We start from the raw sequence: 13,386 nt of genomic DNA on the forward strand, positions 1-13,386 counted from the left end.
AGCATACTTCCAAAGTTGTGGCAAAATGGCTTAAGGACAACAAAGTCAAGGTATTGGAGTGGCCATCACAAAGCCCTGACCTCAATCTTATAGAACATTTGTGGGCAGAACTTAAAAAGCGTGTGCGAGCAAGGAGGCCTACAAACCTGACTCAGTTACACCAGCTCTGTCAGGAGGAATGGACCAAAATTCACCCAACTTATTGTGGGAAGCTTGTGGAAGGCTAACTGAAACGTTTGAACAAGTTAAACAATTTAAAGGCAATGCTACCAAATACTCATTGAGTGTATGTAAACTTCTGACACACTGGGAATGTGATGAAAGAAATAAAAGCAAATAAATCATTCTCTCTACTATTATTCTGATATTTCACATTCTTAAAATAAAGTGGTGATCCTAACTGACCTAAGACAGGGAATTTTTACTAGGATTAAATGTCAGGAATTGTGAAAAACTGAGTTTAAATGTTTTTGGCTAAGGTGTATGTAAACTTCCGACTTCAACTGTACATATAGGCAGGGGTAAAAGTGACTGGGCAGCAGGATAATAATAAATAGTAGCAGCAGTGTTTATGGTGAATTTGTGTGTGCATGTGTGATAGTGTGTGTGTGTGTGGACGTCAATATATGTGTATGTGTGTGAGAATGTCAATGTAAGTGTGTGTGAGTATGTGGATAGAGACCTGTGAGTGTGCATAGAGTTTGTCCAGATAGTCCGTTGGTGAGGGTGGGCAGCCATGGAATTAGCTGTTTTGTAGTCTTATTGCTTGGAGATAGAAGCTGTCTCGGAGCCTGTTGGTCTGAGACCTGATGCTCCGGTACCACTTGCCAGACGGTAGCGGAGAGAACAGTACATGGTTGGGGTGGTTGAAGTCTTTGGCAATTTTCCTCAGACACCGCCTGGTATAAATGTCCTGGACTGCTGGAAGCTCGCCCCCAGTGATGTATTGGGCCATCCACACCACCCTCTGTAGAGCCTTGCGATCGAGGGAGTTGCAGTTGACATACCAGTCAAGATGCTCTCGATGGTGCATCTGTAGAAGTTCTTGAGGATCTGAGGGGCCATGCCAAATCTCTTCAGCCTCCTGAGGAGAAGAGGCGCTGTTGAGTTCTTTTCATGACTGTGCTGGTGTGTTGGGACCATGTTAAGTCCTTAGAGATGTGGACACAGAGGAACTTGAAGCTCTCGACCCTCTCCACTGCAGCCCTGTCGATGGGATGCAGGCGTGCTCCCCCCTCTGTTTCCTGTAGTCCACAATCAGATTGTTGTATAATAGCGTGATGTAGATATAATATAATATAATATGCCATTTAGCAGACGCTTTTATCCATTTTTTTTTATCCATTTTTTTTTTTTGTGTATGGGTGGTCCCGGGGATCGAACCCACTACCTTGGCGTTACAAGCGCCGTGCTCTACCAGCTGAGCTACAGATACATTGGTACCAACGCAATATTAGAAAATGTGTGTCATTTCTTAAAGGCATTTTATTTAATATGTTGTGTTTGGTTGTCATGGTATATTAGTACAATAGGCCTATACCTATTTTTTAACGATCCACCGCTTTTGTTTCTCCTTCTCCTGTTCATTACGATTTACGTGCGCGCTCCCGCGTTGCGGAGGATGCTGCCACTGAGGAAGATGGCGAATGTTTGGAGGATGGCGATTTACTGCAGAAGCTGATAAAGGGAATGAGAATTAGAGACGTCAAAAGATAGAAAACCAACAAAAGAATACGTGCAGAATTGCGGTGAATATAAAAGTTGTTGGGGTTATGGTTGGAAGGGAAATATTGCCCCTGAAAACCTGACCGAAATAGAGCAGAAACCACTCTAGTTTCTGACTACTGCATCCAAACGTTAGCTCGTTAGAGAGCTAGCTAGTAACGTAACCCACTAGCTAGCCAACTATCTCGATATTCCGGAAATTTGTAACTGTCATAGTTTCCACGGATTGGTAGCAAAATATCCATGATTTGACACATAGTTTTAACAGATTTTACTGGAATTCTAATTAGCGAGGGCGGGCCACGATTGATGCGCTCATCGGTGAACGCTAACTTAATGCTAGCTAACTGTTGTGCCAACTACCTAACCACTTTGGTTAGCTAGTTATCAGGCAAGCTAGCTACATGAATTTAGCATAGCACTATCTGGCAATGAAATGTGTTGAATTTGCTACTACCAGGTAAAATTCTAGCTAGAAATTAGCTATAAATTATCCAAGAACGTTTGTTAGCTAGCTATCTAAACCAGGTACGTTCGCTGCTCAAAACATTATATAGTTAGTTAGGTAGTTAACTTAATCTGTTTTGCTTCGTGTAGTGGCTAGCTAAATTAGCGATGTGTATTTCCACCCTGTTGTCATTTCTGAAAACTACCCTGAAAACACATGTCACGTGATGGAAGATACAGTTCTTGTTTGAGTCTTTGGGCCCACCTTTTTAGTGACATCTCCCAAATTTGTCCACAGAAAGAATGTCCCGCTCCTCAGACAGTGAGGATGGATACTTTGTTGCCATGGATACAGAGGAAGATGGTGCAGGAGCAGGGCCTGTTGGAATGGCACAGGGGGAAGAAGAGAAGATGGGGACCAGCAGAGAAGAGAGGGACCTAGAGGGCTTCGATGAGGGTGAGAGGAGAATGGTGGAGCTGCCGGAGGAAGTCCTAGAATACATCCTGTCCTTCCTTTCACCTTACCAGGAGCACAAGACCGCTGCACTGGTGTGTAAACAGTGGTACCGCCTTATCAAAGGTATGTCTCTCTTCTGACAACACCACAACCACCACCGCCCTAAACCCAAGTAGGCAATAGAATGCCATGATGCTACATTTTGAGACACCAAAGTGGTTATTTCTTTACTATAGGGCAAGTAACCTTTGTCCCATTTTCAGGAACCTTTGTCCCATTTTCAGTTGGGACACTGAGTCAACCTAAAACAATAAGTTACTTATTCTTTCAAAATAAGTTATATGATACTGACGTGTTACCTATTTTGTTGCTTTTATTGTGGTTATGAGTTCACAAAACCATAGTAGTCACTCACCTCATCTCCAATCTCTTCCTCCCCCCAGGTGTTGCATATCAGTGTTACCATGGTTTTCTGCGGGCCGTCCAGGATGGCAACATCCAATGGGAGAGTCGAACATACCCATATCCTGGAACACCCATCACTCAACGCTTCTCACACAGTCAGTATACAGTATATAATTATATACCACTGCTTTGTTGAATTTAGTTGAATGGCCATGGTATAAGCTGGATAATCAACTCCAGGCTGTGCAGTCTAAGTATTAACTTTTTCAAAATGTAATACCATACGCAATTGAAATTCAAAGTATCAGGGATAGGGTGTTGAAGGTGTAAGTCATTCTTACTCAAACCATGTATGTGTGTGTTGCAGGTGCATGCTACTATGACTCCAACCAGTCCATGTATGTGTTTGGGGGCTGCACTCAGAGTAGCTGCAACGCTGCCTTCAATGACCTGTGGAGACTTGACCTCAACAGCAAGGAGTGGATCCGCCCTTTAGCCTCAGGTACACACTCAACGTCCTCTTCAGCTCACTGTATCTGTTGCTGTATCTGTTGGTAACAAGGGAAGGTGCTTTATGCCTCTCCCTGACCCAGTCTGTAATACCTACATGTTTCAAGCAGACCACCATAGTTCCTGTGCCCAAGAACGCCAAGGTAACCTGTCTAATGACTATCGCCCCGTAGCACTCACATCTGTAGCCATGAAATGCTTTGAAAGGCTGGTCATGGCTCACATCAACGCCATCATCCCAGACACCCTGGACCCACTCCAATTCGCATACTGCCCCAACAGATCCACAGATGATGCAATCTCTATTACACTCCACACTGCCCTCTCCCTCCCATCTGGACAAAAGGAACACCTATATGAGAATGCTGTTAATTGATTGCAGCTCAGTGTTCAACACCATAGTGCCCTCCAAGCTCATCACTAAGCTCAGGACCCTGGGACTGAACACCTCCCTCTGCATCTGGATCCTGGACTTCCTGACGGGCCACCCCCAGGTGGTAAGGGTAGGCAACAACACATCTGCCATGCTGACTCTCAACACAGGGGCCCATCAGGGGTGCATGCTTAGTCCCCTCCTGTACGCCCTGTTCACCCACGACTGTGGCCTCGCGCAACTCCAACACCATTAAGTTTGCTGACAACATGATGTTGGTAGGCCTGATCACCAAAGAGGATGAGACAGCCTATAGAGAGGAGGCCAGTGACCTGGCAATGTGGTGCCAAGACAACAACCTCTCCCTCAAAGTCAGCAAGACCAAGGAGCTGATCATGGACTACAGTAAACGGAGGGCCAAGGACTACCCCGTCCACATCGACAGGGGCTGTAGTGGAGCGGGTCGAGAGCTTTCAAGTTCCTCGGTGTCCACATCACTAAGGAATTAACATGGTCCACACACACCAACACAGTCGTGAAGAAGGCACAACAACGCCTCTTACCTCTCAGGAGGCTGAAAATAATTGGCATGGGCCCTCCGATCCTCAAAAAGTTATACAGCTGCACCATTGAGAGCATCTTGACTAGATGCATCACAGCAACTGCTTGGCATCCGACCAAAATGCGCTACAGAGGGGAGTGCGTACGGCGCAGTACATCACTGGGGCCAAGCTCCCAGCCGTCCAGGACCTCCATACCAGGCGGTGTTAGAGGACGGCCCTAAAAATGGTCAGACTCCAGCCACCCAAGTCATAGACTGTTCTCTCTGCTACTGCAGGGAAAGCGGTACCGATTAACCAAGTCTGGAACCAACAGGACCCTGAAGAGCTTCAACCTCCAAGCCATAAGACTACTAAATAGTTAACAAAATAGCTATACGGACTATCTGCATTGACCCTTTTTGCACTAACTCTTTTGACTCATCACATACGCTGCTGCTACTGTTTTATCTATTCAGTGTCTTTGAAGAGTATTCAGACCCCTTCCCATTTTCCACATTTTATTACTTTACAGCCTTATTCTAAAATGGATTAAATAAAATATTCCCTCAATCTAAACACAATAACCCATAATGACGAAGCGAAAACAGGTTTTTAGAAATGTTTGCAAATTCATAACAAATAATAATAAATAATAACCTTAAGTATTCAGACCCTTTGCTATGAGACTCGAAATTGAGCTCAGGTGCATCCTGTTTCCATTGATCATCCTTGAGATGTTTCTACAACTTGATTGGAGTCCACCTGTGGTAAATTCAATTGATTGGACATGATTTGGAAAGGCACACACCTGTCTATATAAGGTCCCACAGTTGACAGTGCATGTCAGAGCAAAAAACAAGCCATGAGGTCGAAGGAATTGTCCGTAGAGCTCCGAGACCGGATTGTGTCGAGGCACAGATCTGGGGAAGGGTACAAAAAATGTCTGCAGCAGTGAAGGTCCCCAAGAACACAGTGGCCTCCATCATTCTTAAAACAATGTAGTTTGGAACGACCAAAACTCTTCCTAGAGCTGGCCGCCCGGCCAAACTGAGCAATCGGGGGAGAAGGGCCTTGGTCAGGGAGGTGACCAAGAACCCAATGGTCACTCTTACAGAGCTCCAGTGTTCCTCTGTGGCGATAGGAGAACCTTCCAGAAGGACAACCATCTCTGCAGCGCTCCACCAATCAGGCTTTTATGGTAGAGTGGCCAGACGGAAGCCACTCCTCAGTAAAAGACACATGACAGCCCGCTTGGAGTTTGCCAAAAGGCACCTAAAGGACTCAGACAATGAGAAACAAGATTCTCTTGTCTGATGAAACCAAGATTGAACTCTGGCCTGAATGCCAAGCATCACGTCTGGAGGAAACCTGGCACCATCCCTACCATGAAGCATGGTGTTGGCAGCATCATGCTGTGGGGATGTTTTTCAGCTGCAGGGACTGGGAGACTAGTCAGGATCGAGGGAAAGATGAACAGAGCAAAGTAAAGAGAGATTCTCTGAATGTCCTTGAGTGGCCCAGCCAGAGCCGGACTTGAACCTGGTCCTCTGTAGCTCAGCTGGTAGAGCACGGCGCTTGTAACGCCAAGGTAGTGGGTTCGATCCCCGGGACCACCCATACACAAAAAAATAATGTATGCACGCATGACTGTAAGTCGCTTTGGATAAAAGCGTCTGCTAAATGGCATATTATATTTATTATTATTATTTAACCTGATCGAACATCTCTGGAGAGACCAGAAAATAGCTGTGCAGCGATGCTCCCCATCCAACCTGACAGAGCTTGAGAGGATCTGCAGAGAAGAATGGGAGAAACTCCCCAAATACAGGTATGCCAAGCTTGTAGCATCATACCCAAGAAGACTCGAGGCTGTAATCACTGCCAATGGTGCTTCAACAAAGTACTGAGTAAAGGGTCTGAATACTTATGTAAATGTGATATTTTAGTTTATTTTTAATAAATGTGCAAACATTTATTAAAACCTGTTTTTGCTTTGTCATTATGGTGTATTGTATATAGATTGATGAGGGGGAAAAAAACAATTTAATCAATTTTAGAATAAGGCTGTAACGTAACAAAATGTGGAAAAAGTCAAGGGGTCTGAATACTTTCCGAATGCACTGTATGTACATACGTACATATCTACTATATTACCTCGTACCCCTGCACATTGACTCGGTACGGGTACCCCGTGTATATAGCCAAGTTATCTTTACTCATTGTGTATTTATTCCTTGTGTTAATATTTATCTATATTTTTCTCTCTTAATTGTTGGTAAGGACCCCTAAGTAAGCGTTTCACTGTTAGTCTACACCTGTTGTTTACGAAGCATGTGTCAAATAAAATGTGATTTGATTTTACCTCCGGTAAGCACTCCTACGCCCTTGGGGTGGATGCTGCCTGCCATATCTATTTGTTACAAGGGAAGTGAAGGAGGCAAAAACATTTTACACGATGGGACAAACAAATCTAAATTGTATTGTTTTTATGGTTTTTCATTTTTAACTTGACTTCTAACCTGTGTATGCATTACATAGAAATATGTATGAATGCTCATTCCTTTCTCCTTTTGCCCACACAGGCTCCTATCCGTCTCCTAAAGCGGGGGCTACCCTGGTGATGTACAAAGACCTGCTGGTGCTGTTTGGTGGATGGACTCGCCCCAGCCCCTACCCACTGCATCAGCCAGAGAGATTCTTTGACGAGATCCACACATACTCCCCCTCCAAAAACTGGTGAGAGGAAGAGACAAATCTAGACCCAGTAGATTAATTAACCCCTTTGAAGCCCATGAGTGGCTTTATCACGTTGTCTACAGTTCACTCTCTCAATACAGGCTGATAGTCAGTGTGTTATTACTCATGAGAAGTCTGTCTGTGTAAAAAACTCTTTAAGGCCCATAGCCCCATAACTGTATCTAGCCTTACCTAGCTATCAGTGCCTCGTCTTTTACCACTTTCCCATCTTATCTAACTAACCTCGTAGTCTTCTATGTCCTCTCAGGTGGAACTGCATCGTGACGACTCACGGACCCCCGCCCATGGCCGGTCACTCCTCCTCTGTCATAGGGAGCACCATGGTGGTGTTTGGAGGGTCACTAGGGGCGCGCCAAATGTATGTCACTACTTTGAGGAGCTTTTACCTTGAGTTTTCTGCACATTTTACCATACTGTGCCAAACCAGACACTACAATGGCACAACCTGACACAGTTCACTTGGAATGAATACAGTTGTGGTGTTACGAAACAATGTAGAAAGGTTGTAGTGTGAATGTCTTAAAGTAAAAGGAAATAATTTTATTACAAAAAACTGTCGGGTTGAGTTGTTTTGCAATGTTGAAAGTTGTGTGTGTGAATCTGTCACTGTGTGTGTTTTGTCTCACCGTGTCCCCCTGCTCTCCACTGGTCCCTGATCAGGAGTAACGAGGTGTGGGTTCTGGATCTGGAACAATGGTCCTGGTCCAAGCCCACCATCTCTGGCCCATCCCCCCACCCTCGAGGAGGCCAGTCTCAGGTCAGGATGACGCTTTCACCTTCTCCCTTCCATACCTACATCATGCAGTATTTCAGATGATTTTGTAAATGTCTTTCTTAGTGTTTTTACAGAGAATACCAGTCACATTTTTGTGGCTTGTGTAGGTGGTTCTCTATGTTTGAAATGTATATTCCCTTCTCTCACAGATTGTGATTGGCAACGAGACTCTGCTTATTCTGGGAGGCTGTGGAGGCCCTAATGCGGTGAGTGCCTGTGTTCTCTAATGGGAGTCTGCATTGTTTTCCGTGGATAGACTATTCTGTCTGCTGATGTTTTGCTGGTTGTGACTCTGCGCGTCCCCCCTCTCTCATGTCCCTGCTAGCTGCTGAAGGATGCCTGGCTCCTGCACATGGGTGCCCCACCCTGGACGTGGCAGCAGCTGAGGGTGGAGAACGATGACCATGGAGCCCCAGAGCTGTGGTGCCACCCCGCCTGCAGGGTATGTGTGGCTCAAAATATTTACCCTACCCCTTTATACACACATTTTGGAAAGATATATGCTTGGTGCTGTCAAGATTGATGAGGGTAAACTTTATCCCAGATCCTTGCCTGCGCCTGTTGAATGATGACTCATCTTTATCTTTGACACTTACTCAACGTAGGATCTTACTAGCCGGGTTTACAGCAGCAAATTCTTTATTTTTTGCAGTTATGGTGGAATCAGGGCTGGCTCTTGAATTTTACTGGATGAATGTTTTCCAGAATATTGTTAATTTGGAATTTAATAGGGCGAGGCCATCCACAGTGCAGGCATGGGCAGGGATATCCTCAGCCATAAGGGACCAACTTGTGGGGTGACTTACTTCTCGCATTCCTTCCCCTTTTGTGTTTTTCTTTTTGACTGTCTCTGCTATTTCAGAAGTTTGCTACAGACTGTTGGTGGGAGATGGGTGGGAGGCTTGACCAAATCTGTATTTTTATTTTGGAATTTAGTTTTTATGGGCTGGAGCTGCATGTATAACATTGTATGGTGTTGTCTGTGTTTGTTATGTCTGTTTTCTTTGTTGATGTTCTTTTTTTAAATGTTGGCCAGAAATGTACTGGCCCGAACAGAATTTCTACTGTCCCGGACATGGGGTAGTTTATAAATCCATTATGGTCATGAAGGGCCTAGGTTGACATGCTTTCTTTCTATATATTCAACTAATAAAATGCTACATTATGGTATATATTAAAAAGCTGTGTAATATAATTTAGCAATGTAAGACATTATTCTGTTCTTTAAAATGTTATTGTATTGAAGGAAAATACAATTAGTCCATTGTTTTCAAGATATAGAACTTTCTAAATACAGTTCTTCAACTTGATTGCTGACATGCAAAACATTTTGGGACTGTATCAACAGTGGACAAATGAAACAAATACCAAAAGATAGGTTTTGAGTGGTATTTTCCTTTTTAATGCTGCAATATGTAACTTGTTTCGGCTACTGACCAAATTCGCATTCACTACTAATTAATTGTAGCTGCAGTGATGGACCGGTTGGTGACCACTGCTCTCCACTATACTTGCTTGTTTTGTCACATAAACTGAAATTAAGCGAACTATTAGAATTTTAACAACCAGGAAATGGTGGCGCGATTTCTGCATAGTGCATCTTTATTTGCATTTCCTAAAGTATTAAGAAGATTTGTTTATCTTAAAATGGGAGGTTGCCCATAAGACACATGCTTTTCAAAAGAGATATTGCTGTAGGCTAGCCAAGAGGAATGCTACTTGTCTTTTTGTAGCTTTCTTTTTGCAGACTGTCAACAGTAGCCACTAGCCAGTCTGTTGCTAGTACAGTGCCTTGCAAAAGTACTCATCCCCCTTGGTGTTTTTCCTATTTTATTGCATTACAACATGTAATTTAAATGGATTTTTATTTGGATTTCATGTAATGGACATACACAAAGTAGTCCAAATTGGTGAAGTGAAATTAAAAAAATAACTTGTTTCAAAAAATTCTAACAAATAAATAATGGAAAAGTGGTGCGTGCATATGTATTCACCCCCTTTGCTATGAAGCACCTAAATAAGATCTGGTGCAACCAATTACCTTCAGAAGTCACATAATTAGTTAAATAAAGTCCACCTGTGTGCAATCTGTGTCATATGATCTGTCACATGATCTCAGTATATATACATCTGTTCTGAAAGGCCCCAGAGTCTGCAACACCACTAAGCAAGGGACACCACCAAGCAAGCGGCACCATGAAGACCAAGGAGCTCTCCAAACAGGTCAGGGACAAAGTTGTGGAGAAGTACAGATCAGGGTTATTAAAAAATATCAGAAACTTTGAACATCCCACGGAGCACCATTAAATCCATTATTAATAAATGGAAAGAATATGACACCACAACAAACCTGTCAAGAGGAGGGCATTAATCAGAGGCAACAAAGAGACCAAAGATAACCCTGAAGGAGCTACAAAGCTCCACAGCGGAGATTGGAGTATCTGTCCATAGGACCACTTTAAGCCGTACACTCGCACGTTTGGTGCTCCCCAAAAGGCATGTGGGAGATTCCCCAAACATATGGAAGAAGGTACTCTGGTCAGATGAGACTAAAATTGAGCTTTTTGGCCATCAAGGAAAACGCTATTGTCTGGCGCAAACCCAACACCTCTCATCACCCCGAGAACACCATCCCCACAGTGAAGCATGGTGGTGGCAGCATCATGCTGTGGGGATGTTTTTCATCGGCAGGGACTGGGAAACTGGTCAGAATTGAAGGAATGATGGATGGCGCTAAATACAGGGAAATTCTTGAGGGAAACCTGTTTCAGTCTTCCAGAGATTTGAGACTGGGACAGAAGTTCACCTTCCAGCAGGACAATGACCCTAAGCATACTGCTAAAGCAACACTCGAGTGGTTTAAGGGGAAACATTTAAATGTCTTGGAATGGCCTAGTCAAAGCCCAGACCTCAATCCAATTGAGAATCTGTGGTATTACTTAAAGATTGCTGTACACCAGGGGAACCCATCCAACTTGAAGGAGCTGGAGCAGTTTTGCCTTGAAGAATGGGCAAAAATCCCAGTGGCTAGATGTGCCAAGCTTATAGAGACTTACCCCAAGAGAGGAGGGGGGGGGGGGTGAATAGTTATGCACGCTCAAGTTCTGTTTTTTTGTCTTATTTCTTGTTTGTTTCACAATAAAAAATATTTTGCATCTTCAAAGTGGTAGGCATATTGTGTAAATCAAATGATACAAACCCCCCAAAAATCAATTTTAATTCCAGGTTGTAAGGCAACAAAATAGGAAAAATACCAAGGGGGGTGAATACTTTCACAAGCCACTGTGTGTTCACTATTGAAAGTTTACTTTTTCGCATGTAGTCTTCAATGGAAGACTGCGACATAGCAGGTAAATATTGAACTGGAACGCTAAAATGTGCAGAGTTACTTACCCAGTCCAGCCAATAACTGACGAGATCCACTGGCCCGACACATACTGGCCCCGGACCATCGTTAATGTGGGACCCTGCCTTGGTCTCACGGCAGTGAACACTATTGGGATATTGCTTTGTCAAGGATTTCTTCTTTCAACTCAACCTTCTTTATTGCTTTCTCTCTGTCAATCTCTCTCTCCCGCTCTCTCGCCCTCGCTCTCCCTCTCTCCAGGTTGGGCAGTGTGTGGTGGTGTTCTCCCAGGCTCCGTCTGGCCGTGCGCCCCTCAGCCCCAGCCTGAACTCTCGGCCCTCACCCATCAGTGCCTCGCCCGGTCCCCTGGGCACAGAGCCCCCCTCCCTGCGCTCCTATTCCCCTGTGAGGAGCGGAGCCGCCGGGGTCGTCCTAGGGGCCGTTGAGGAGGCCCCCTGTGTGAACGGCCGCTGGGGCACGCTGAGACCCCGTCCCTCGGCTAGAGGGGGTGCCAGAGAGGGTAGCCCCGGCTCCTCCTCTCAGCAGCCATCCCCCTCCCAGGGGCCTGACAGCCCGCCTCTGCCCGCCCTCCATCCACTACTCAACGGCTCGTCCCCCTCTCCCCGGACCAGCCCTGCCCAGGCTGCCTCCCCGCCCTCTCACCCCCCTGTCTCGTCAGACTACGGCTGGGAGTCTCCCCCTTCTGCCACCCACTCCCTTTCTGCTGAGGTACCCAGCACTAATGGAGTGCACACACCTCCCCCTGGCCCTGGCTCCCCACGCACTCCACCGGGGGCAGTGTCCCCCGCTGCCCTGAGACGGGGCCTGGAGGCTGTCAAAAACCTGTCTTCTTCATCCGTGCCATCTTCATCGTCCTCAAATCCATTGTCTCAAGGGGCTGCTACAGGAGTAAGTGGAAGCGGGGGAGGAGGGGCTTCAGCGGGAACCTCCCCCTCCTCATCCTCCAGCCCACCACAGGTTGCCGCTGACGGACACACCATCCCGCCAATCGCACGCCGGCTTGGCCACCACCCGCCCCAGAGCCTGAATGTGGGCAAGCCCCTGTACCAGTCACTCAACTGCAAGCCCATGCAGATGTATGTACTGGACGTGTCCCGAGCCAAAGCGGACGGTCTTGTCTCCTGGAGAGTTTACGGTAACGGCACCCCCGCCGCCGTCACGGGCCCCCCAGAGACGAGCCTTCACACAGTGGTCCAGGGGAGGGGCGAGCTCATCATTTTCGGGGGCTTGATGGACAAGAAGCAGAACGTGAAGTACTACCCTAAAACCAACGCCTTGTACTTTGTGCGCGCTAAGAGGTAATGCAACGACGGACAGGGTCGTGAGTGACGCCAGAGAGCGTTGCTAGGTAACGGACGATCAATTTTCCATCCTGACCCATACAAGGGAAGTGAAACAAGGTATTTTTCTTCTACCGAAGAGGATCATGGGAAAAGAACATGTCATACTAATTCTTGGCGTTTCTCTCCTCTCACACCAACTTCTCTCCCTCTACCCCCCCTCCCCTTCTTCCTATTGCATAACTTCAAAGAACATAATATTTCAGACAGTACATTTTAAGGACGTTGAGGGTGTTGTTGCTATGACGGTGACGATTGGATGAATGGGTTTCCTGACATCCTAACACCTGCAGAGAGTGTGTGTGTGTGTGTGTGTGTGTGTGAGTGAGTGAGTGAGATGAAGGTTGGCCAAATGGCCTGAGAGGATAGCAGTTTTTCATTGATCCCAAAAGATGTAGACAGTTTCTGTTCCTCTTCGGTCTCCCCACTTTGCACTCACTGAGAGAGAGAGAGAAAAGAAAATGGTTGACCGAGCCTTGTGCTTAAGAGGGAGGAACAGTTGACGGCTGACTACTTTGCTTTTTTATCACTCTTTCAGCCTGCATCGTTTACATTGAAAACTGTGTGAGTGTGAAAGCGTTGATGTTGGGTGAGTGCGTATTGTATGTTGATTGATGTTTAGGTGAGGGATGTTGGAATGTACTGTAAGCATAGTAAAACAATAAAGGCCTCAATGTCTTAACTGTCA

The 13,386-nt window shown here is 45.7% G+C and overlaps 1 protein-coding gene across 1 annotated transcript; it reads left to right on the forward strand.

The window, feature by feature from the left end:
* The first annotated feature begins 1,606 nt into the window (after positions 1 to 1,606).
* On the forward strand, positions 1,607 to 13,386 carry LOC121575430 (F-box only protein 42). The gene is made up of 10 exons (XM_041888547.2): positions 1,607 to 1,748; positions 2,471 to 2,752; positions 3,073 to 3,189; positions 3,402 to 3,536; positions 7,042 to 7,195; positions 7,464 to 7,574; positions 7,877 to 7,973; positions 8,141 to 8,197; positions 8,317 to 8,433; positions 11,599 to 13,386. The coding sequence occupies exons 2-10, from the start codon at positions 2,476 to 2,478 to the stop codon at positions 12,658 to 12,660; spliced, it is 2,127 nt and encodes a 708-aa protein (XP_041744481.1). The 5' UTR covers positions 1,607 to 1,748; positions 2,471 to 2,475; the 3' UTR covers positions 12,661 to 13,386.

The sequence above is a fragment of the Coregonus clupeaformis genome, chromosome 10, assembly GCF_020615455.1.
Source record: "Coregonus clupeaformis isolate EN_2021a chromosome 10, ASM2061545v1, whole genome shotgun sequence".
NCBI lineage: Eukaryota > Metazoa > Chordata > Actinopteri > Salmoniformes > Salmonidae > Coregonus > Coregonus clupeaformis.

Bases quoted from the DNA above. Each gene is read 5' to 3' on its own strand.
- LOC121575430 (XM_041888547.2), top strand. From the start codon at position 2,476: ATGTCCCGCTCCTCAGACAGTGAGGATGGATACTTTGTTGCCATGGAT. The intron at 8,198-8,316 runs GTGAGTGCCTGT...TGTCCCTGCTAG, and splicing joins GCTGTGGAGGCCCTAATGCG to CTGCTGAAGGATGCCTGGCT. The intron at 8,434-11,598 runs GTATGTGTGGCT...CCCTCTCTCCAG, and splicing joins GGTGCCACCCCGCCTGCAGG to GTTGGGCAGTGTGTGGTGGT.